This window comes from Streptopelia decaocto, assembly GCF_964273445.1.
Source record: "Streptopelia decaocto genome assembly, chromosome: 4".
NCBI lineage: Eukaryota > Metazoa > Chordata > Aves > Columbiformes > Columbidae > Streptopelia > Streptopelia decaocto.
The window spans coordinates 5,321,906-5,345,714 of record NC_138658.1 but is presented as its reverse complement, the minus strand read 5'-3'; the positions used below and the strand labels follow the sequence as shown (position 1 = coordinate 5,345,714).

The 23,809-nt window shown below is 37.9% G+C and overlaps 1 protein-coding gene across 5 annotated transcripts in view; it reads right to left on the bottom strand.

The window, feature by feature from the left end:
• BANK1 (B cell scaffold protein with ankyrin repeats 1) overlaps nt 1–23,809 on the bottom strand; it is a 128,361-nt gene that overhangs the window by 55,746 nt on the left and 48,806 nt on the right. For all 5 annotated transcript variants that reach the window (XM_082052092.1, XM_082052091.1, XM_082052095.1 and 2 more), the window contains one exon: nt 21,148–21,344. In XM_082052092.1, the coding sequence (XP_081908218.1) occupies nt 21,148–21,344 (197 nt within the window). The remainder of the gene's footprint in view (nt 1–21,147; nt 21,345–23,809) is intronic.

Here is a 23,809-nt window from a genome sequence, read left to right as displayed (position 1 = left end):
TCTTCATTGGAATAATTCATGGGGACCATCTGCCCAAACAGCATCATACTCTGTATTGGAGTTATCTAATTGTGGTCTTCAAGGACAGCAAACTCCTCCGAGCACAGCAGTCAGTCCACATTTTGACACCATTGATTTCTCCTTTTCCATGATTGGCTAATTAGCAATAATGCTCTTTGGATGCATCACTGTCTCCCTCTTCTGGCGTATGTTTAAAACAACGTAGGTATGAAAACTCCTTCCCTCTTGCTTGCCCCACCCATGAACTACATTGAAATTTTGCTTTCTCTTTTTATTTAGTAAACATAAACCGATGTGAGTCTAAGTTCTGTGCATTAGTATTTATTATTTCATCTTTAATATATCCCAAAAACATTTATAAGCCAAAGTGAGTGTGCAACTGTGGGCCACCTTTATAAAAATAAAGGCCCCAAACCAGAACAGAAATTTCCTGTCAAGAAAATTCAGGAGAAAAGCCTCTTTCTGCCACACATCAGGGACTGAACAGTAAGAATCTCAATAAAATGAGTAAAAAATTACCCCAGCCTGTTAACAAGTATCACTGCAAAGCCCTCATCATGGTCAATACTCTAGTGCCCTACATGCTGTCACAGATGAAAAACATTTATCTGCTCTTGAATCCAGGAGTCCATACATGGTTATTTCTTCAGTCCAGTGCTGCCTCTCAGCTTTCCCTATAATTCTGCAATATGACTGCATTTTCTCTTTCAGTCAGGTTAGTAGGAAAATCATACTCTGAATATCTGCTCTATACATTCTTTTACTAATAAGCATTAATTACAGCATCCCAATGTAGCTTTGCCTATAGTCTGTTCAAGTATTCTGATGGCTTCCAGAAAAGTAGACTTTATTCTTTTTACATTTAAATAACACCCAGTGCATTTCAGATAAAGATGGTAAAGTGTCAGTTGAAGGCTGATTTGTTTGTTTGCTCAGCTAAGAGAGAAAAACCAGACAGACTTCCCACCCCGCTCTGCCTGTAAACTTTGGCTCAGAAGTCCATCATCCAAGAGAACGTGCCGTGGCCTTTCCACCAAGACATTCAACAAAGACATCGAGTAACTGCAGTGGTCATAGGATGTTGGAAAAGTGAATGACAAGAGCTAAATGAAATTTTCACTGCCACCTTTCAGTCTGTGCTGACACGGGCTAGATCGGAACAGCTAATCTAGACAGATGGCACTGCAGATAGGAACCATTTAGTTTTCACATGAAGAATTTCTACACAAATCTACTTAATGTGAAGTAAATCACTAAGGAATTTACTGTTTGTACAACAGCACTCATTTTCCTTCTAGTTTAATTATGCAAGGAAATTAAATACCTTGCAATGCAGATACTACTCTCCTACAACAGCATACAAGGATGACTTAAACACAGAACAGCTTAACCCCTTGGGTAATGCACAGACAAATTCTATTAAAAGGAAGAAGTGAGTTAGCTTCTCAAAAAGCAGGAATAGCTCCCACATTCGGTGGACTACACCCTCCTGGTGATATACATGCTATTCTAGTAATCATTTGTCCACCCCCATCTCTGCTGCTGTCAACACTGATGATGTTTGCCCAGCACTGTGTTGTATGGCTTAGCTAGCACAGAAATTTGAGCTGTTGCTGTCCATCATCTATTCCTTCTCCTCCTACAAACTCAAAAGTGAAGGAGAAAGAAAAATGTCCTGCCAGCATCCATTTGCAGACTTCAGAGGAATGAAATATGAAAATAACCACCCTTTGTGTTCTGTATCTTTTGATTTTAGAGCATTTCCTTTCTGCCACAGCTGGAACCTACTCCATCCTCCATGGGACTCAGGAAAGGAGAAGGGGAATAAATACATAGTTTCATAAAACCTTGATATTCCCCTTTACCCATAGGCTCTATGGGAAGCACTGTCTTTGTGTAAATATTTTTGTAAGAGACAAGTGAATCTGGAGAAAGTATATTGCCTTCATCTCTAGGGCCATATCAGTTCCAGAGCTGAAAGGTCAGCACAGCAACACTAATGCAAGATGTGTAAACAACACAGGCTCTTCTGACCTTCAAATGGGAGCTCAGGCTGTACAGTCATATCAATAAAACCCTCTACAACTTAAACCATGAAGTTATTGCCTTAACTGGATGTTGTCTTGCTCTCATATCTATTGTAGTGGGGGGGGGAAGAAAAAGGTCTCCTTTTTTCCCCTGCAGTACATTGCATACCGTTCCCTGATGTTTGCCTCAATGTTAGCCACAAAGTACTGCCATCTGTAAAACGGATGAAGAAAGACCTTCAGTGCATGAACCAGACTGAGCAGACCACAAGTCTATGGTCCGAGGGCACATGTAACCCTCTGTCTTAGCATTTCCATGGGGCCCAAGAGAACTGCATGGTAGCCCAATGGATGCACGGCTCTGAACCTACACAGGATCCGATTCCAAACATCGGAGGATATCTAACCTCTCTTCCCTTATAGTCTGTAAAAAGCTCCTACTCTGGGGACTAATGCCACCAAAACGAACTCTTTTTCCAAGAAACAGAGTCTCTAGTCTTATCTTTCACCAGTCTCGAGGCAGAAAGAGGATGTAAAGTGGTGTACAACTTGGCTCTCTCCAAGTGTATGCATTGCTATATACAGAAGTACTGTAACATAACAGAGCGAACGTGACACAAGACTACCTCCTCAGCTATGCATACACAACATTTATCATCAATCTACAGGTAAATGTATATGATCAGGACGCAGCTAATGAGATGAAACATGTTATATGTGTATTAGAATTATGAAAGGTGTGGGGTTTGCTTTTGCTTTTGTTCCCATCCCCTTCCCCAACCGCCACCACACTGCAACTTCTGCAGAGGATAGAGGAAAACATCTTATTCAGATAACGACTTACCCAGGTCAGGAACTTCCTCATTGTCAAGTGAAAAAAACCTTCAGCTAGTGTTGAAAGTTTCTATGCAATTCTTTTAAAAACAGGAGAAATGTAATAATGGCACTACTTTACTAGAACAATAAAAACCAGTGCAGAAAATGGTAATCTTTTAGCCTGTCTGGTGCAATTAAAATAACTGCATTATTGGCATTAGTTCCACAAATTAGGATCAAATTAATCAATGCTTGAGCTGCAAAAAGGAGACCATTTTCCATAAGTTATAAAAACAATATCAAAATTAAAAAGGGTTTAAAATTAAAGTTCTGTGAAACCAGCACTAAGGCTGAAAGGTAAAATGGCAAGATTTTCTTGTCAGTAAAATTTTAATATACATTTTCTCCTATTTTTCTATTATTCTAAAAATATATAAGTAGGGGGATGTGATAAAAACAACAGATGACAGATGTGTTCTGCCATGTGTCAAGTCAAATTAAATCTATGCTCCAAAATATACTTCAGCCATGAATACTGATGGAGAAATAGTGACCTGCTGTCATATACATCTCTGGAACAACCAATGCTTGAGATATTCTGACAAAACTACTTCACATATACATATGCCATGTGAACATATCTGCACCAGTTCAGACTGTGTTGGTAGAACTAAGATCAATAGTATTATAAAAACCGGAAATATCTGCTTAGAAAACATTATCAAGTCCTGTGGAATCAGACTCTGCTCCTCAGCAATATTTTGACAGTCAGCATCAAATGTTTTTTAGCTGAAGCCATCTTCAAAATCACAACTACTACAGCATGTATAAGCACGCACAGAACTGCAAATCTCAAACTATGCTCTAATCATTAAGAGTATTTCAAAAAGGAAAATTAAAAATGTTATAATCTCTTATATCGGTATAAGAGTCACTACTAAAATATCTCATGAAGGGGACATAACAAAGAACGCTGATGATTCCATGATGGGATATTTCACTCTGTGAAAGTCTTACTCTGCTTGCATCAAGTTCTAGATACCTCTAGTGTTTAAGTATTTTCTAGAACACCTGTGGAAAACACAAACCACTTTGTAAAGAGCCATGGTCAAACGATCTTTGGTTTTTATGTTTCAAAAAATATATCTGTAGCAGGTTTGCATGTCTAACATTTCAGCTCCCTTAAAAAGTACCTTCTAAAGAGGATCTTCTCTACTGATACATAGGCCTTACTGGAAAAAGAAAAAATAATTCATTGTTACTGAGAAATATGGAAAAAATTGCTGACAGGTGTGCTGAGCTGCATACAATGAGCTAAAGACAGGGTAACTCCAGAAGTACGGCAAATGAAATTAAAATAAATATCCAAGGGATTAATTTGATGAATAATAAAACAGAAGGATAATACATTATCACCCTCACTAATGTTAAGAGCATATTACCAAGAATTGGGCATCATATGGTGCTATATTAGTTAAAATTATTGGAGGTTAAGAACTAAGACCCAGTAATTCCAGTCATTAGGCTAAAAAATAATACTTTGCATTTAAAAATCACGTTTGTCAAGGCTTCCTTTTCTTTCAGCCTTCTGAAAACCATTAAGTGCTGCAGCTTTTTCCCAAGCAACTGAATTAGAGGCAACTAGCGTGCACTCTTCTTACCACACAACTCCGCAGGGCCTGCTGTGTGATTTCATTCCACCTCCAGTTCCAAGAGACTCTAAATAGACTCACGAGAAGAATATGACTCATCTCTCTGGAATGGGGAACCCAGAACAGAATGGGGAATCCTAAACCCCAAATACAGATTAGCAGACATCAGATTAGCAAATGCAGACAGGAACTGGTCTCTAAATTGGATTTGAAATACATATACCAGCGTGCAAAAAAACAGAGCCAGAATGAGCCTTCTAGCTAAGCCCCAGCAATTCTGACACTAACAAATTCCATGCTCTTATTCTGAAGCCCTCAGTAAACACCCTTAACAGCCTGTATCAATCTGAATTTTTCCAAACTGTTGCAGTGTAAAAATCACAATTTGATTTGTGCAATTTATGAATGTCAAAAGAGGGTGGTAAAAATCCCACTGGCCTGCCTGCAAGCACCCTTAAATTTCCCTCAATGTTTACACGCTGGCCTTTTCCCATGATCCCAAAACAAGAAGTAGGTTCCAAGTGCGCTATAACAGAAAGGACCCTGGGTGTCCTGGGTGTGCATAAATCCAATGCAAACCATTCCTCCCTCCACACTCAAGCAGGAAAAGGTCAGGGAGACTTTTCCTTTCACTGCTCCATTCGTAGAAGACATGGCAGATCCACAGTATCAGAAATTAAAACTAAAAACATTCCTTAAAGTCAAAAGGCCTCCCTTATCTGATGGTTTCACAAAAGAGGCAGGGCTCCTGCATCACTTACAAATCTTGAGCTCCTGCTGCATGAGTCCCTGCCAAACTTAATTTGTCTGTTTTGTATGAAATGCATAAATGATACAGTAACAGTTACTGAAACAGCTGTGAATGAATCATCAGCTACAGTAAACACCATTTAGAAAGCCCTGATCAAAACATCTTGGTAATTCTGCAAGTTTTGGGAACTGCAAACACAGAACTAGGCTATCTCTAGACTAGCACAATCTGCTGCTCTCTGGATCCTTCAACATCAGCCAGAAAAGGATGAAAGAAGGGGCAAGACAGCTAAAGTGGCAGGGAAAGCAGCTGTTTTCCTTTACCTTCATTTTTCCCTCTTATCTAGCTCTCCCGTAGCATGGACATTGGAGAGTGATAGCAGATACAGAACCTCAGCTTACATACAGTCTGACTTTGCAAAAATCTTTGCCATTTCGCTGCATACATGGCATAACACACTGGCCACTTCCCTTGGTTTTTTGAAGTACAGCCTGCAGCTCCTTATGAAAACAAGAGGTGAGATAACATGCACAAACCAACTTCGGACATGCCAAAAATAGTGCAAACCTTTCACTACCTTCTTTATTGTCTCCATTTTATTGGTCATGGCAGCACAAAACCCAAGCAGAAGCCTTGTCATGCTGTTTCCACTGGATGTCAAACAGAGACTGTTTTTTTTCTGAAGAGTTTCCTTCTGATATTTTGTCCTGCTCATCTTTATTTATTTATTTTTATTAAAAAAATAGATTGCTGCTGGTTTCATCACCTGAATCTGTTCTTTGCTGTTAGATAAAAACCTGGCAAACTACAGAATATATGATCAATCATCTAAATATGAACGAATGGATAATGTATCTGCTGTCACTGGAGTTAGTCTGCTCCCTTAATATGGTTGTGAATATTGTGCCTGTACACTTCAACAACACAATCAATCTATAAAATGTTGTCAAACTACCACAGTAATACACAGTAGCATCTCATTCTATAGGTCCTTAATCCACTTAAGTGTTCCCAGACTTTGTGGCAGGGAAAAGAGCAAAGAGAAATCACACCAGGCAAAACACACTACACAAAAGTTTATCTAGCTTTTTCCTAAGTTTCAAAATAAATTGTACTTCTGTAGAAATAGCTTTTACTTCTTCAGTCTTTCCCACATAGAAGTTTGAAGCTTTCCACCTCTCCAAGCCCACCTTCACATGTATTTTTTTATAATACATTTGATCTGCAAACAGACGTTTACATAAGTATTTGTAGCTGTATTCATCTCCAGCATACTACTAGGCTTTCAGCAGGACTAATATTTGGAAGCACTTAAAAAGATACTGATTGTCAAATAATGTCTTGTCTGCCAGTTTTTGAAATTGCAGATTTATCTATAGAACTTAGAATTAATTTTCTATTTTGTCACATAAGTGCTCAAGTTTTTTTAAAGGACACACGCAGGGTACACACCCAGGAACACCCTGCACTGCCAGCTACAATGTGGCTGAGATCACTTGATGAGGGCATCATATTTATTCAGCTAAGTCAGGATTTGGAGATACAGAAGTTTTATGGCAAAGCCTGTATGTGAAACTGCTACTGATGACCTAGACAATAACCTATCTCACTCAGAAGACTAGAATGGTGAAAGAAGTGTAAGTCTGTATTCAACAAGGAACAAAAAATCTCTGGAAAAAAGTCTACTTTTTGCATCAATTAACAGGAAAACAAGCCATACTTGAATTTAAATTTCAAATTCAGCAGTCATGTTTCCATTTTTTTATGAAATTGGTTAATCTTTCTAGTCATTTTAACATAGAACACATTCATTCACTTGCAGAATGGATCCAGTTGCCCACACTGGCATATAAAACCGCTACAAAATGCTCTTTCTGCGTCCACCACTATTAACCTGGGAACCCCTACTTCTTCTTTTCTAGGCTAACTGCATTATTTTCTCAGGGCATTATCTGCTTTTCTCTCCACAGAAAGACAGACATAGCAGGGGTCATACAGACAAGTTCCTTCTCCTCTTCAGAAATAACGCTCTAACCTGCACTGCCCTCCAAGTAGATAACTGCCTAGGTCAAGTTGCCTGTGTTCAAAAAACTATCAAGTCCCTGTTCGTGATCTGAACATCAAAAGCCTGGCTGCCTTATACCCCTCGAAGTGTGGAAAACAGACAAAAATATAGCTGGTTTTGTAGCAGATCACTGTGGCTTGCTATCACTGAAAAGATCAGGGCAAGCTATGCTCAAACCTCTGCTCCACTTATTTCTACTTCTTATTGTATGCTGATCAGCAACCCAAGCAGTATTGCACAGGATAACGTGTAATTTCAAACATAATTTCAAGACTTGCTGCCTTTTTTCCAGACCTAGAAGCATTTCAGGGGTACTGTCCAAGGGTATCATCACTTGCATGTACTGTGAATCCCACTGGGAGCAATAAGTGGAGTTACAATGGTGAAGAGAGAGAGAGAGGTCAGAGACGCACACCTCAGAATAAGAGACTTTTCTGATGGAAAGGTATGAAACTTTTCTCTACGCGAAATAAGAACACATAAGGCTGAACGACAGTTCTATCATGTTCCAAGTCCATCAGTCACCGCTGTACTAGGCCAGAGAAAATTAATACTAGACTAAAATAGCTTCATACCTTCTTAAATATCCACATGTCATACATAATTAAGCATATACAAAGCCACCATAATTTTATTAGCATACATAATTTAGGTAGCAGTAAACAAAAAGCTCACACACATGAAAACCCTACATGTACATACAACATTTCCGGACTTCTACTTCCTTTATCTTTCTCTAATCCTAGAGAACACCCTCCCTGTTATTTCTGTGTAGAAAATAAAACTTGACAGCCCCAATGGCATTCATCGTTTTCTTAAGTAGTGTTGCACTTCTGTGATCAATAGAAAACAGAACATAATTTTGACTGAGGTAAGAACTGACAAAGAAAAAAATGACAGTGAAAGCACCTAAACTATGACGTGTTTATAAAGGGCTTGGAACTACGGAACAAAGTCATTAAAAAGTGCAGTAGTTGTGAATAAATTGATAAACTGAATAGATATTAAAAAATGGTTTGCAATGAGAATAGCAACCAGGTCTAACAAAAATCATCAGAGTTAACTCTCATAGCTTTACATTCAACTGGCGGTTCAACTCCTTATCTACCGAGTTTCCTGGGACAGGATCAACTGCCCAGCCCAAAGGACATAAGCTCATGTAATGGGCAAGTTGTAGCACTGTTGCTTGCCAAAACTGTAAAGAATTGGGTAGATGACCACAAATCTATCTCTACTGTATTAGCAACTTCACGATAAAGTATCAGAAATCCTGGTGTGAGGTAGACAGAATAAATAAAATTATCAGATTACCAATCTAAATTTTATATATATATATCATACATAACTTCTGTGAAGCAGAACTGGTTGTTATCTTAGAAATCATAAATTAAAGTGTTAAATTTCTGCACTGATGACTTCTCCTGGTGTTAATCTCTGCTTAGGCCATAGATTAGAGTCATCTCTACATTCTGCTTTCTGCTCAACACTGTCCAATGCTTTGCAAATAATGTAAGGAGTCTCACCTAAATGTTGCTTTGCTTCCACTTCATTCTTTCACTTATTTCAGCCCTTTTGTATAAAAAGGCTAGGAAAAGAAGCTTTTCCTGAAGAAAGTCTGAAGAACTATTCTGAGGGACATTTTCTCCTTTCCGAAGGCCTAGCAGCATCCACTGAACCTATGTTGCTTCACGGGCCTAATACTTTATGTTCTGAGTATTCTCAAAGCCTGAATAAGTCTACAAGAGCTGGAGTACAAAGCACAGTGCAAGACTAAGCCCAGACAGAGCCTGGTTTAAAGGATTTTATTTATTAGAGGCCTCTTAAAGAACTTAAAGCTTCCCTAAGAATAAAAAGCAGGCCTTTTCCATCTCAGACCAACCAACTTTACTTAGCATTAATGCCTAAGCATCATGTACAGCCTGGTCAAGGGAAAGAGGATTCCCCATGACAAAAGACATATAATTTTGTGTTTCTGCAAACACTACTCAAAGGTTGCACATCACTATTATGATTTTGAGCACTGCTGGTATTGTTTTTTAGGTATAATAGGTTCCTTACTTATGATGTTAAAATACACTCCTAGTGTTATGGGGAAAAACCTGTAATGAAATTGGACCTCATCCCTAAGCAGCACCACATCAAAAATATTATTATAATTAGAAATAAATCAAAATCACAAAAGAAATCCGAGTTTTTGTTGGGTCAGGCATGTTACGTCCACATGGCTCTGGCCTGTTTCAGAGATCAGCTGTGATGGGAGTAACAGGAAGTCACATCTGGACTCAGAAGCTTGCAAATATCAGGAAGGCTGATATTCTGTAGGTCCATTTCCTACATATATATATATATATATATATATATATATATATATATATATATATATATATATAGCTTCATAGGCACTGCTCTGGCATTCATTCCACTTGGTCGTTACATAGCTAAAATATGGAGTAACACATGTAAAGGCCGTGATTCAAATAATTTGTCTCCATCTCTCTTCTGTATCCAGATGTAGAATATGAGCTTAATGGGTGAGGATAAAATTATTTTGTCAGAACTTCTGAACTTAGATCTCTAGTCATTTTTGCACATCATTCAAGGTGATGGGGACAGAGGCTGTCTAATCTGTGTAATATGAATGTTTACCAAACTTCACATTTTAACTCTTGAAAAAAGTTAGCATACCCTGAGCATGTAATGCTTAAAACATGTGCAACCTGGGCCAAAAATTTAGTATACAGTTTGGTAATTAACCACTGATATATAGGATGACAACTACTGGCAGATTTTTGTAACATGAGATGATTTTAGTTGTTATTCATAATATCAAATTTGAATGCATGGTTTTTCTTGTGTCTGAGCTCTAGAAAAAAAATCACCATGTCCTTTTACGCATTTAAAGCAACACTTGAAGGACATAATCAAGATCTTTAAAATAACAAAAGGTTTCACTAAAAACATAGAACTGCAAGTGTTATGAGCCAAAGACTAGTCTAATTTTGTTAAATTGCACTACTGCCACTGATTTACATAGAGAGATGTTTATATACCTTTCCTCTCAATGCTGAGACCACAAACTGAAGAATTCAGTAAGCATGGAAGCATTTTCTCCCCAAATCACTCAGGAACCATTCTTCACCACATTCCTACCTTACACACCAGCATGTTATGAGCTTGGTGTAGTACCAATAGAATCAGTAACACTTGTAAGACCATTATAATAATTCGTGTACCAATCTAACACAAAACTTCCTCCAATCAGAAAAACCTGCAAATTAATCTAGAGCTATTACCTAAACAAACTAGCAGTATTCAATTAACCTTTCACTGCTAAGCAAATTATAATGAACACAATAAAATTTCCCAGCTATTAAGTATTAGAAATGGAAATATCTGTAACTGGAGAAATCCAAAAGAAAGGTCAAATTACAATTCTGAATATCAAAAATGACTCACAAACTTCTTGAGGCTATGATGAATTCAAATCTCACAAAATATCAGCGAAAATATTTGAAATGAGCATCGTGAAGCCAGTGTTCTTTGCAATTAAACTTCTTACAATCCATTTAACTAAACAAACTAGTAGCATTCATATATTCCACGTGATTCCTTGTAAATGCGGATAGATTTTCAATTCTTGTAAAATATGTCAACAGCACTGCTGTCAGGCAGCAAAAACCCATTTCTTTCTTCTGGATGGGTTATATCCTGCAGTTCTGATGCCTCAACTTTTCATGGTAATCTCCTGTTAGTCTGCAAAACAGTCCACTATTTCTTGTGAAAACACTGAAATCCGCAATCACTGAGACCACTCAAAATAGTCTTGTATAGAGAGCTGCTAGACCACAAATTCATGTTGGGTTCTGCCTGTTCTCTGTTGCCCTTCACATTTACAGCAACTGTCCTCTGCTCCCAGGAGCACAACCTGTTTGGTTACAGATGACAATCCATGATCCATTTGCACTATCCTACCAATTTACAGGATTTAATGTAGATTGAAATATTGCAATGTGTTACCATATTGCTACTTTTTAATACCAGTTTTCACTAGCTTTTTGAGAATGTAAACAATGAACAGCAGCACTCAAGTTTTTAAACCTGTATCTAATTTCAAATACGATCAATTTTAATATATTTTTAAGTGAAGTATAGTGTTATCCAGCAAACCCAAGATTTGATATATTCAGGCACTAGTTTATCTACATTTGGTGTTAAAGTATAGAAACATCTTTTGAAGCTCTCTTCAGGAAAACAGAAGTATAGAATGCACAATTCCCCCATCCCTGGCAATCAAAACAAAGCTGTGTCTACTTTTCTCTAGGGAGCCAGTTCTTCATAAACTATAAGCAATTAATTCTTTCACTTGACCTGGCCTGTAGTTTTGACACCTATGAAAATTCCTAATTGTGTCTCCAATCATATTGTTCATTCAATGCAAGTATAAAATATCTCTGCCACCCTTGCAATAGTTTTTTCTGTTCTTAAATGCATTTGTATTCTTTTGTATCCCTTACGATGCATTGACTCAAATCAGTATAAAAAGTTCCCAGAACAAATCCTGCCTATATAGCAGAAGTTCTTATTGCAGTAATAATTGGCAATATGCAAACTTCATTGCTTTGTACTATTGCCATCATTACCATCCACAAACCCTCCATAGCCCTTTTTGCAGCAGATTACAAAGTTCACTTTCTCCAAATCCAATACTTAATTTTTAATTTTTCATTTATAACCAGCCTGCGACGTATGGTGTTCAGTCCACAAATCCACAGCTTGCCTTCCCAGAGTCCTCATGGACTTCTTGGGCAATGACAATAACGTCGTTTATGATTCATTTCATTTAACACAAGCTTTTCAAAAGGAAATTAATCTTTCAAAATTCTTGGAATGCTGCTAAATCCTTCTCATTTGCTTGGTATAACGGCATTTATTTTTGCTAGCGGGCATGTTACAGAAGCCACAAGTACCAAATTTTGACCACATGCTTATGAGAACATGGTGCCACACTTTATAATTTAGTTTGATGCTCAGTGTCACAGCATCTCAGAACTCCAGACACTTCAGTGATGATTTTTAGCTTCTCTACTTCAACCAGCACACCTTGTCCAATGTATATTTTCACCCCCAGTGATCTTCAGCTGCAGATTGGAAATAACTCCCCAAGAACAAATTCTCAATTCCAAGGAAGTGCAAATCCCTGTACCATCTTCTTTTCCAAATCTCTTCACTTTTTTCACCTCTACTGTGGTAGAGAGTTAACACTTCAGCTCTTATGAAGGTATGGTTTTCTTCATTTATACTCTAAGTATGTTATTTCTGCTCTGTGGAATGGATGTTGTTGTTCAGCAGCAGCCCACCAACTCTGCATTTTTTCAAGGCTGCTTAAAAAAGCTGCTGCCCATGCACTTCTACCATCTCCTCTTTTTGTCGGCATCTACTGCTTGCAGATACAGAGTGAGTCACTGTTAAAACCCTACCCAGTTGTTTACCACCTTTCTGGAGATTTTCAACTCCAATAAGTCTTTTAACTACCCCTCCTAGTTAAGTGCTGCCTGAACAATGTGCTGCATTTTGCTCCTGGCACTGTGCATTACTTGTTCCTCAGTAATGACTCACAGTCAAGGGGCTGACAGACGCCTTTGCACTGAGTGCCCAAGCTCTAACTAAACACATTTCATGATCTGCACCACAACACAGTCCCAATGTACTGTATATGCACACTTGCTTCTTTGACATTTTATTTACTAAAAAACTAGTAAGAAATATCTTTCTCTCTGCATTACATGGTTGAATTTAGTATGCACAAAAGAAAAAAACCACTATTATTTAATTAATAATCTGGAAAAAAAGGGGGTGAACAGTTCTGACTCGTTGGCTTGATCACAAATGCCTTCAAAATTCTGAAATGATCTATTTTGGATTTTCCAGAGGTAGGCTTTTCTTATCCTGTATCTGCATGATTAGCTCAGGCCTGCGTCCAAGTCTGTCTTGTTTAACTTTTCTGAAGAAAGGGACAAAGAAATCTACAAAAATCACTAGCTTTTACAGCTACAACTTCAATGATTATGTTTTCCATAGTGACAGGTATCCCTAGAACAAGCTGGTCAGAATTGACTGCAGATCTATATTTTTGTCACCTTTAACCTCTTTTCCTTGCAACGCAGGACTTTAATTAATTTGGAAAGCACCTTGGAGTCATAAAGTCTCCATGGAAACTTTTGTTCAATCCTTTGACCCATTTATGTAACACAGTACATGCTCAACTGGAAGCATATTTTAAAAATATATCTCATTAAGAACAATCTTTGAAGGTTTGATGAAGTCATCCAATTAGGAATCACACTTACTTCCGTGCCTGGTATTGACACCGATTTCTGTGTTTTCCTAGGTAGCCTGAAGGGAACTTGCTGGTGTCTTCCATATGGCAGGAGACTTTCCTGCCTACTTTCATTCTTGTGGCTCTCAGAACGTGCCATTTATTAACAGATGAACTCAGTTGGAATTCAAACGGCCACAGGTGTCTGGTTTTAAGCAGTTCTCTAATATTTCAAGGATGGCTCCCAGGTCACCCAAAGGCCATACAGGAGCAGCAAAATAGCCTGAAGTCTCAGGAGCAAGTAGAATCAAGCCAACGTGGCTCATAACATTGGCATGATCACAGAGTGCCAAGGTCCAGTTATATGCCTCACACTCAGAACCGTTAGAACTTCCCAGTGAGAACAATTCCCAAAGCTCTGACACAGGCACGCTATTGCTGCCAGCCACATGAAGATTCTGGCATGGAGCTCACAGGGTTCACTAAGGCTGCCCATTTCTGTTACAGATGCACGATACAATTTCAATTATAGTGATTGTGATGGTTATTAAATGTCTTATAAAGCTATCTATTAACATACTGGCTTTCTTCATTAAAGTGAGTGTATGGATGTCAATTGCTGCATGTTGTTCTGAGTTTGGTAGAGTGTGGGAACTCAGACACCATTTCTAAGTTTGCAACAAACACTAAGAAAAGTTATTATCGCTAGACAGCCTGTAGTGCTAGCAATGAAATACTGAATCATTTATTGTAAAACAATATGTGGGGGTGTGAAGAGTAGAAGGCAAAATAAAGAGTGAGCCTTCTGTGCAGGGTCCTCAGACAGAGCTACAAATTAAGACTGTGCATGGCTGTTAAACAGAACTAACACTATGCAGGTCAGAAATAGATTTTCTTAAGCAGTTTCCATGTAATGGGCTTGGTAGCTTTGAGTAATGCCTTTCCCTAATGGTCATTCTATTGATGTAGAGCCTAAAGACAATTTTTCTAATTAAGCAATAAATTACAGCTGTAGGAAAGTCAGGTAAGTCACTATTAGATCTGTGCAGAGCTCTGAACATTCAGATTGCTAAGGACACAGCAAGCCTCTTACCTAACTTTACTCATTAATTCTTGCTCCTCCACCTAGTTTTTCTTAGGGCTTTGAGAGCAATAAGCTCTAACAATGTCAGTCAAAAGGTAGGTGGTTTTGGCTCACAGATGACATTTATCACAATAACTTTAACAGCTCCTTTCCCCTCCTAATTTTCCTTCATTTTCCCCCAGGAAGCTGAAAGCCTTATTACAGTTTTGCTCTGTGGGTTTTTTGTTTGTGTGGTTTTTGTTCGTGGGGTTCTTGGGTCTTTTTGGTTTTTTCTGTCATCTCCCTTCTGAGGGGCTGGAGAAAGGCACTCTTGATATGCCATCTTTCTTCGTGTTCAACAAATTGTTGATAGACGCTTGATTCCATGCAGCCAAAAGGCATATTCCAGATAGTCTCACTCGGAGCATATACTATATCAAGGTAAACCTACTTTTTGACAGTTATACATATACCTTGAAATTGCTTCAAATGACAGAGGCAAGACCCAGAACTTGCTTCTAGACTTTGCACTGGAATGCCCCAGCAATCTTTCCCTCTGTAATAAACCTGGAGCTAGCAGGTGATTTTAGATCATTTCACCTTTTCCTTTGCATTGTAAGGGCTTCTGAGATGTCTGTATTTGAGGAAGAAGAAATAAAAAGGCAGCCTTCTCACCTAATAACAGGGTTATTGGAATGACTGCAAGGAACAATTGTTTTAATGGACAACAACAGGGTAGCTTCTCCCTGGGTAAATTTCATCCTTAAGCATATGCAACTGGTTTGTAATTTGGGTAGAGGATTCATACCCTCATGATGGAAACAACACACTATATAGTGTCTAACAGTTCTCAACATCCACAAAAATCTCTAGCCTGTTTAATCCTTTCTATTCTTCGAGCTTCAGTGGTATCTTAACTAACTGAACAGAGAAATTACATCTTCTGCAGAACAGTGTTTCATGTCAAATTTGTTTTTTCACTTACCATGAAAGACATTAAGCAGAAGCAGCTCATTTACTTCGAAAACAGTCATTATTCTACATATCTTTACCATGTACCTTCTAACAGCTAGTGTAGAGTCTTCATCTACCTGAACATATTTATTTCCACACCTTAAAGAAAGATGCAGAGGGCAGATATGACATAGGTATGTCATTGATTTCTAAAATGTAACAGTCACTTTTATTTTCTCTCACTTCTGTGAAGTTTTGTATTTGCTTTTGTGTTTGCACATAAACAGCCCAATGTTTCTCATACGTTCAAACAAATTTGGAGCCTAATAATGCAGATGATCGATATGGATGCTTCTTTGCACCCTAAATACCACCTGTGAAAAACTGGCCACTCCCCATCCCACCTTTCCAAAAAGTCCCTTAGCCAACTTTGGTGATGTTGCCCTATCACGAAACAATCAGGATCACCTCTGGAAATCCCTTGGTTTTACAATCCTAAATACATTTAAAGAACAAAACTATCATCACAGAACTCTTTTTCATTTTCCCTGCTTCTAACTCACAGGATTTTGCCTGAAATTCCATTAGTATTCAAGTTTCCCTTAAAAATTGTTAAGGCATTTTAAAAAGGTGAATTGCAAATTACAGACTTCCACTGTGTCACTGCTACACCTACAGAACATTAAAAGGTAAGACAAAATACCAGACAACTCTTTGGAAAAACCATCCTAGTTCATTTTAAATTACACACAAATGTCAATATACATCTCATACAGAAGTAAGGTTTCCAAATCTGCAGTTCCATTTATCATTCTTTTTGCAAGAAGTTTGTACTCACAATTGCATAGTTATGGCAAAAGATTCAATCACAGTTAAGGTGCAAGGTTCTAGCATGAAAAAACCTCAATACGGAAACTTTAAAAATGTGTTTAGTGTAATGACTGATTTAAAAAAAATAGTAAATCTAGCCTTTTCTCCTTAAAGTTGAGCTTATCCATGCTCAGCCTTGTGCCTTATCTCTTCACTAAAACATTGTCTGACCTCAAAAGGCAGTATATGCCAGCAAGTTATTATTATAAGGGACCATGTCCCTAAGAGAACATGCAAAAAAGAAGAGAGAGAAACTTTGTCAGATAGTAAAAGTAAAAATAATAAACTCCCCAAACCAAATCTCAAATATAAGACACCAAGCACTTATAATAAGAAGCCTCTCCACAAGCAATTTTGGAAAAGAAAGACAACCCAGTGAACAAACATCTGATTGAAATCATAGGATAACATCAGCACATCAGAAGCTCCCAGGACTTCAACTCCTCAAGAAGATTAAAGATTTGGTTTGTGAATATCCAGTCACTAAAAAAAAGTATCGAAGAATACATTTACTTATTCATTTCAGTTAAATAAGTTCCAGTCTCCTAAAGGATGCATGTACCCAACATTTCTGAACATTAAAATATTGTGTCAAGAATAAAATCTCAGCAGGTTTCATTGTGGAATCACTAGTGGATTAACACAAATTTCAGAAATGAGACTAATCCTCTTCTTTTTCATATACTCTTCCAGCAATTTGAAAGTAATGAGCTATGGGCCAGTGCAATACGACAGTAGCATTTGAAGTAATTAAACAAATATTGATCGCGATCAGATTAATTTAATTTAATATTCTTTTATATATATCCACTTTATCTTTCCATAAGTGTCCTTCCCCAGCAGAAATAAATAGCTCAGGCAGATATTGCAACCAGATTTAAAAATATCATAGTTTCATGCTACAGAGCTCTGCCATATCATATAGGCTTTTATAGAAACACAAAGCTAAATCTAAATCTAACAATAATACTTCCGTGTTCAAAAAAGCTGATTCCTGATGAGCTTCTAGAACTCTCTAACAAACCATGAATATCCTTGTTAAAGGGATTCCTGCTGCCTAAAGATGTATTGCCATTTGGCAATAGTAGCTACAAAGCCAGGTAAGATTCTTTTTGCATAAAACAACTAAGGAAAAAGTACCCTCAATTCCACAATACACTGTTTTTGTAGATTTTCTTTATATTTCACCAAGTTGAAGACACTTGAAGAAATTCTGTATTCTGGTTCCAGCATTCATTTCAAAATCAGACAGTGAAGAGAGGTGCACTATGCTGATTTACTTGCCAGCCTCCATCCCTGATCACCCTTTCAGTTTCTTAAAAATATAGTTTGGCATTCAGAAATAAAAATTTCTCCCCCCACCTGCAACTTATCTGAAACATATCTCTTCCATAAAACAGGCACCGAGGGAAAATTATGACCACCTGTATGGCTGTTTCTCTCTGCTACTGAGAGAACTGCCATTAATAACAGTAGTGAATGCAGTAACTATGGATCTAGACTTTGCAGGATGGAGCTCAACAGAGCTAGAAAGGAACTGATGTAACTCTCCCTTCTGGAAAAAACAAAACAAAACCCAACAAACCAACTAACTTCTTGTGAAAGGCCTATGCAGCGCATTGTCGTAACCTGTGCCATTCTAAAGGACCTCACCAATATGTACAGAATACCTATTGTCTTTTCAATAGCTGCTTAAGCAGGCAGAAAATTATATTAACCAAGAAATGCAGACAGAGTTTTGCTGGGGGCAGAGGAAGAAGATTCTTCCATCAGACCACTGCTGTGCCATGGATTGTCACAGGCCTGGCCACAGATTTTGCACAGGTTAAAAAAGTTCAATTAACATGCTTTTTCTGCCTTAGATTTCAGGCAACCAATTCTGTAACATTAGAAGGTATTTTAAAGACAAAAATGAATTTGTGCTGTCTTGACTGCGTGGTGGCAACATGAAATGACTGTTTCAAGTTTTATATTTAAATAACATTTATATCACCCCTAGGAATCTGCTTTAAAGGCCAAAGCCAATGATCAGAAATTATTTGCATTAAACAACCAATAAAACACTTTCTGGATTGTATTTTTCTTCAAAACCGTGATGTATACAATAAGCAGTACACAGCAATCTTCCTGACTACAACACATTCAGCAGCACAGTTCTTAGTAAAGAAGGGGAGAAATTAGCAACCCGAAGCGCTGGAACAAAGAATTCCGCCCATACCCAAGCATAAATGCCTAAAATCACTGCCAGTGTGACCTCCAATTTTAAATGGTTGGGTCAAATTGAACATACTCTCTCATTAGTCACTTAATGCTTAGAAATTTTCTCTCATCTATTTTTTAAAGTCTTCCTTTGTGTGCTATGTAAGAACCTCATTTTAGTGATTTCTTTGTTTTCCGGGGGCAGAACTTTTCCATAGGCTTAGAAGACCACAGCTAGCAACAAGAACAACAAGCTGGTGTCAAAGCAGCTTTCAGAGACAGAAAATACGCAAAAGATGAACATCTGAAATAGGGCCCTAATATCTGAGCAAAGTACTGATGCTTAACAAGGTCCTACCTATCACAGGTATGGTAAGAACTGACGTTTCAAGCCCGTGGTTAATGGAAAGCTAAAGTACTTCAGCCTTTCTTACCAGTGTTTGAGCCATCAGCTGGGTCAACTAAACTCATTGTTTTCCCTGTTCGGATCTAATGATTCCCACCAGGATTGCTACTGAATGTCTCTTACTAGTTTTAAATTCACACACCTGATTTAAGCAATTCAGCCTAAAAGCAATTCTGGAAAATATTCAAGTACTTGGTTCTATGGAGAAATAAAAGCAACAAGACAAAGTTACAATTCTGGATGTTATCACAGAATGTTGAGTGATATCCCCCTGTTACGCTATAGAAGAGGGAACTACTTCATCTAAACTATAATGAAACATGTAGAAACTAGAAATGAATGTCCATTTAGGTGGCTTTGTGCTAAAATGCAAGAAAAATACAACTTGCTTAATAAACTGCCAGTACATTTGAAACTGAGCTTTATCATAAACCCCATTAAAGACTCCTTCAGGGACAGCTTCATCATTTTAGTACCTTTAATACAAATGGATCAAGTCTTGCATAAAGGAGGCACTTTGAAGGAGTGTTTGAAATGCAGAATTTCTGACAGAGAAGGCAGAATGTGTGTGAGCACACATTTATACAAGTTCTTAAAGGGTGTGATGTTTTAGCATTTAGTGACCCTGCACAGAACACTGGTACAGAAAGGAGAAAATCTCTTCCCCCTCTGCCACTCATACAGCTGTGGTGTTGCTACTTCTTTTGCTGCTCTTTCTCTCTCTTTCTCTGTAACCCCACAGGGAATTCTTACTCCCCTAAGGACTGTCCGACACAAAGGCAAATGGCAGATGCTTTCCAGGATTGCAGAAGACTTGAACACATCCGTTAATACACTCATTTTCCTGGAACCCTATTGCTCTTCAAAGATAGAAGTGATGAATTACTGTGTATATTTTGGGGCTATTCCTTAAGTAAATGGCAAAACACATGCAACGATTTTAAAACAGTGAGAGGTATGCCAAGTACAGAAGTACTTCTGTTGTAATAATAAGCAATTTCAATAATCCAGCTGTAATGGGAAGTTCCTGGAATGTCGCTAAACTAAATTCTGCTTGGCTCAGAGCCATGCAAATATTTCTTTTCCACATTCCCATCAATTACAGAAGTACAGTAAGTGTTTTTGTTCTTAAGTGCACTATTACAGGGGACACAAATAAGCCATTTTTCTTCCAGTGGTTGGAGCTAAAATTTCTAAAATACCATATTACACATTTGGCAGACCTGAAGCATGCTCCAGTTCTTACTTGTGTTGCATTAGAAGCCACACCATTCGAATCAACTGAAAATACACAGTACAACTGCACGTCTAACCATGGTAGCAGAGTTGTTTTTATTTGAGTGCCGGTCTGAGTATTCACAAACATATCACCCTCACAAATGCCGCGTTCCGTCACTGATGAAGTCTACCAAAACATAAAAAAGACTACAGAAGCGCAATGCGCTCTCTCAACACATCTGAGCCGTAGCCTGCCTGTACCATGCGTACTTAAGCTGCCTCTTAGAGAGGCCCCAAACTATAACACGAGGTTGAGTATGAATGCATTTCTAAGGATAAAAATAAAATTACTCATTTTCTGAAGCCCCCAGTCCCACGTGCAGTGCACAGCAAAGACACGTCTGAAGTGCAGGGGGGTGAGTTTCTATAACACTAGCGTAAAATCTTTGTTGAACGCTGAAGTGTGGCAATGATGAGAGTTCTGAGTCACTTTTAAATTGAGTTTTAAAGAAGTCTTTATCTCCTACTCTAGATGGTTGACCTAGACTACCTGCAATATAACAATTGCTTGGGTGCTGAAAAACTCCAATGTCTATTATGACAGTGCGCAAAAAGTGGATGTACCCCATTTTGACCCCTCTTTCTGAGACAGTGGGAGTATGATAATATTTTCAGACAGAAAGACTCCAACATACTAGGCTTTACAAGAGGAGATACTATGAAATCTCAATAGTACAACATCATAATCCCCTGGTTATAGATGACATCTGAAAAAGCATGTGGACTTACTGACAATTCTGCGATTAATTTTCTTAGTTCCCTGTGTCCGTGCTTCTCAGCGATACTTGCTGGATCATCTCCATATTTGTTCGTTATTTTGCAAGCCCATGTGGCCTCAGGACAACTGAGCAGAAATGCTGCAAGGTTCTTTAATCCAAATCTGGCTGCACAGTGAAGGAGAGTAGGAAATTCTTCCAAATGACTATCTGTATATGGAAACAAAGATTTCATAAAGAACAGGTTTGCTTTTATAGAACACCTTCCAACTTCTTTTACAAAAGTACTTTGAATATTAGTGCTATGGAATCACAATTATCAAGCCTCGAATACAGAACTAGCATACAAAGAACAATTCCTCCAACTAACTGTTTCACAATTCACATACACATTTCCATAAAGGAGACTTAAGTGTAACTGAGAAATCTCATTTTCTCTGACAAAGGGATTTTAAAGCACTTTAGTTCTATTGAAGAATAAGTTTTCTTGCAAGGAAAAGAAGATTCTACAGCCCAAACATGCTTTTCTTTAGGTGTATATTATCTAATGCTCCAGGAATATTTTTAATTTGAGACATTGGAATGGGACATTTTTATAGGATTTGGGTGCCATGTTTTCTTATTAAGAGACTTTTCTGAAAATTCACACGATTACCAGACATGCAAAAATTTGCTTATCCCTGCAATGAAAAAATCAGATAATTTAAAGATGAATGTATCAGATAATGTTTTTTAGGATTTATCTGAAATTGCATTATATTAATTTCTACCACAGACTTTACTTTTCACCTTAGAGGACTGGGAGAAAGCTAATCTGAAGTCAGTTTATTATTTCAGCATAGTTCTGTATTCTAAGTCCATATGTTACAGATACCAACAAAAACAAGAGATCAAGCCTAGATAATACTTCCCTCTGTCTTCATACCCTACCTTCTAATCACCTGTGGCTTGTTGCGTAGCAAGTTGTCTATATATATATATATATCAGCATGCAGTGTCTCTCTTTTCCCCGGGCACCATCAAATTCTTGCACCCTCAGGTTCTTTTGGGGCTGTCTTTACTACCCACTGCAGAAGTGCTTTCTCCAGTTTGTTTTGAACCTGGCTCCTGCGAGGTTCAATTGATAGTCCCTAATTCATCTTATTCACCATCCCTGTCTGCTCTCTCTGCACTTGTAGTGATTTAGTCACTCCCAGACTTACTCTCTTGAAGGGTTCCAGTCTACTCAATTGTACCTTACAGAGAATCAACTCCATCACCCCCACCGCTCTTTTCTGAACCTCTTCCAGCTTTAATGTAACTATTTTGAGATGACAGGAGAAGAGCTGCACATGATACTCATTTTGTGGGTGAGCCATGTAATTTATGCGCTGTCATAATTATGTCCTGTTTTGTTCTCTATTCCTTTTCTAATAGTTTCTAGTATTTCATTTGCTTTTTGATCTGCTGCCTAGCAACAAGTTGATGTTATCATGGAACTGGGTGATCTTATTCCTCAGTGCTAACAGCCTGCTCAAAACCTCTTATTTTTTATGACAACACGGGACTACTTTTTCCACTTGCATCACTTTGTTTTTACCTACAAGGAATATCAGCTGACATTTTACTGCATAATTACTAAATCTCATAAGGCCTTTCTCTCATTTTTTCCCAATTAGCCCTCCTCCTCATTACCCTGAATGCTTTGTATCACCAGCGTAAGTTTTTTCCAGTTATCTGCGTCCTGGTTTTAGCCAGTTATTCATCCATGCCCAGTCAATTACCAACCTGACCAGGTTTGCTGACTCTTACAAAAAAACCTACAAGAAATCTATAAAGCCAGACTTCACAATATAGAAAATTTATTTTACAATTTTTATTAATTTGTCCGGTAGAGACAACACATTAACCCACTTCTAGTTCTTAAGGTCCCCAGAGAAACTGGGTTCTGGCATCACAGTTACACCTTCCAGTACCACACAACTGAAGAATTGCACACTACTGTTAGAAATCCAGCTATTTTACTTACTAATTTCTTCAGAGTTCTTAATGAATACTAGTTAGTCCTGGTAATTTCTTTGTGCTCAACCCGCCCATTTTTGCTATAACATTATGATTCCTTCAACTCTGGATGGTGTCTTTGCACGTGTCTCCCAACTAGGACCACAGCCTGGGAATCTCCACAGTTTCTCCCAGCTCGAGCTAATATTTAAAAAAAAATCTACAAATCATCAAATTGCATTTCTTAAGCTTTTGTCTTTTGCTATTTTTTGAGATGTCCAGCAATTAAATAGGCATTGAGCGGTAATTTAAAAAAATAGTAAATTATAAAAAAATCTAATCAATAGTCTGCATCCTGTTAGCAGACTCTAAAAGGTCAAATATAGTCAGTAAAAAGAGCCTTGATAAACTATTAATAACTTGCTCTAAAAGAATTTCCGCTCCATGCTAACAAAACCTGAAACAACTGGTTACAATCCAAAAGGAAAATCTACTCTATATTAGCAGTGGTCTGGATGCTATGATTTCTTCATCAATATAAAGAGTCAGTGGTATTCGGAAGGCTGTTCTAAGCTTATATCTGAGTTTTCAAACTTACACAAAACAGAGGTATCCTGGAACCAACTCCAAAATCCCTTCAGCTCCTTCACTGTTTTTTCAGGTCACGACCCAACCTCTCCTAAACTAAGTTTGAT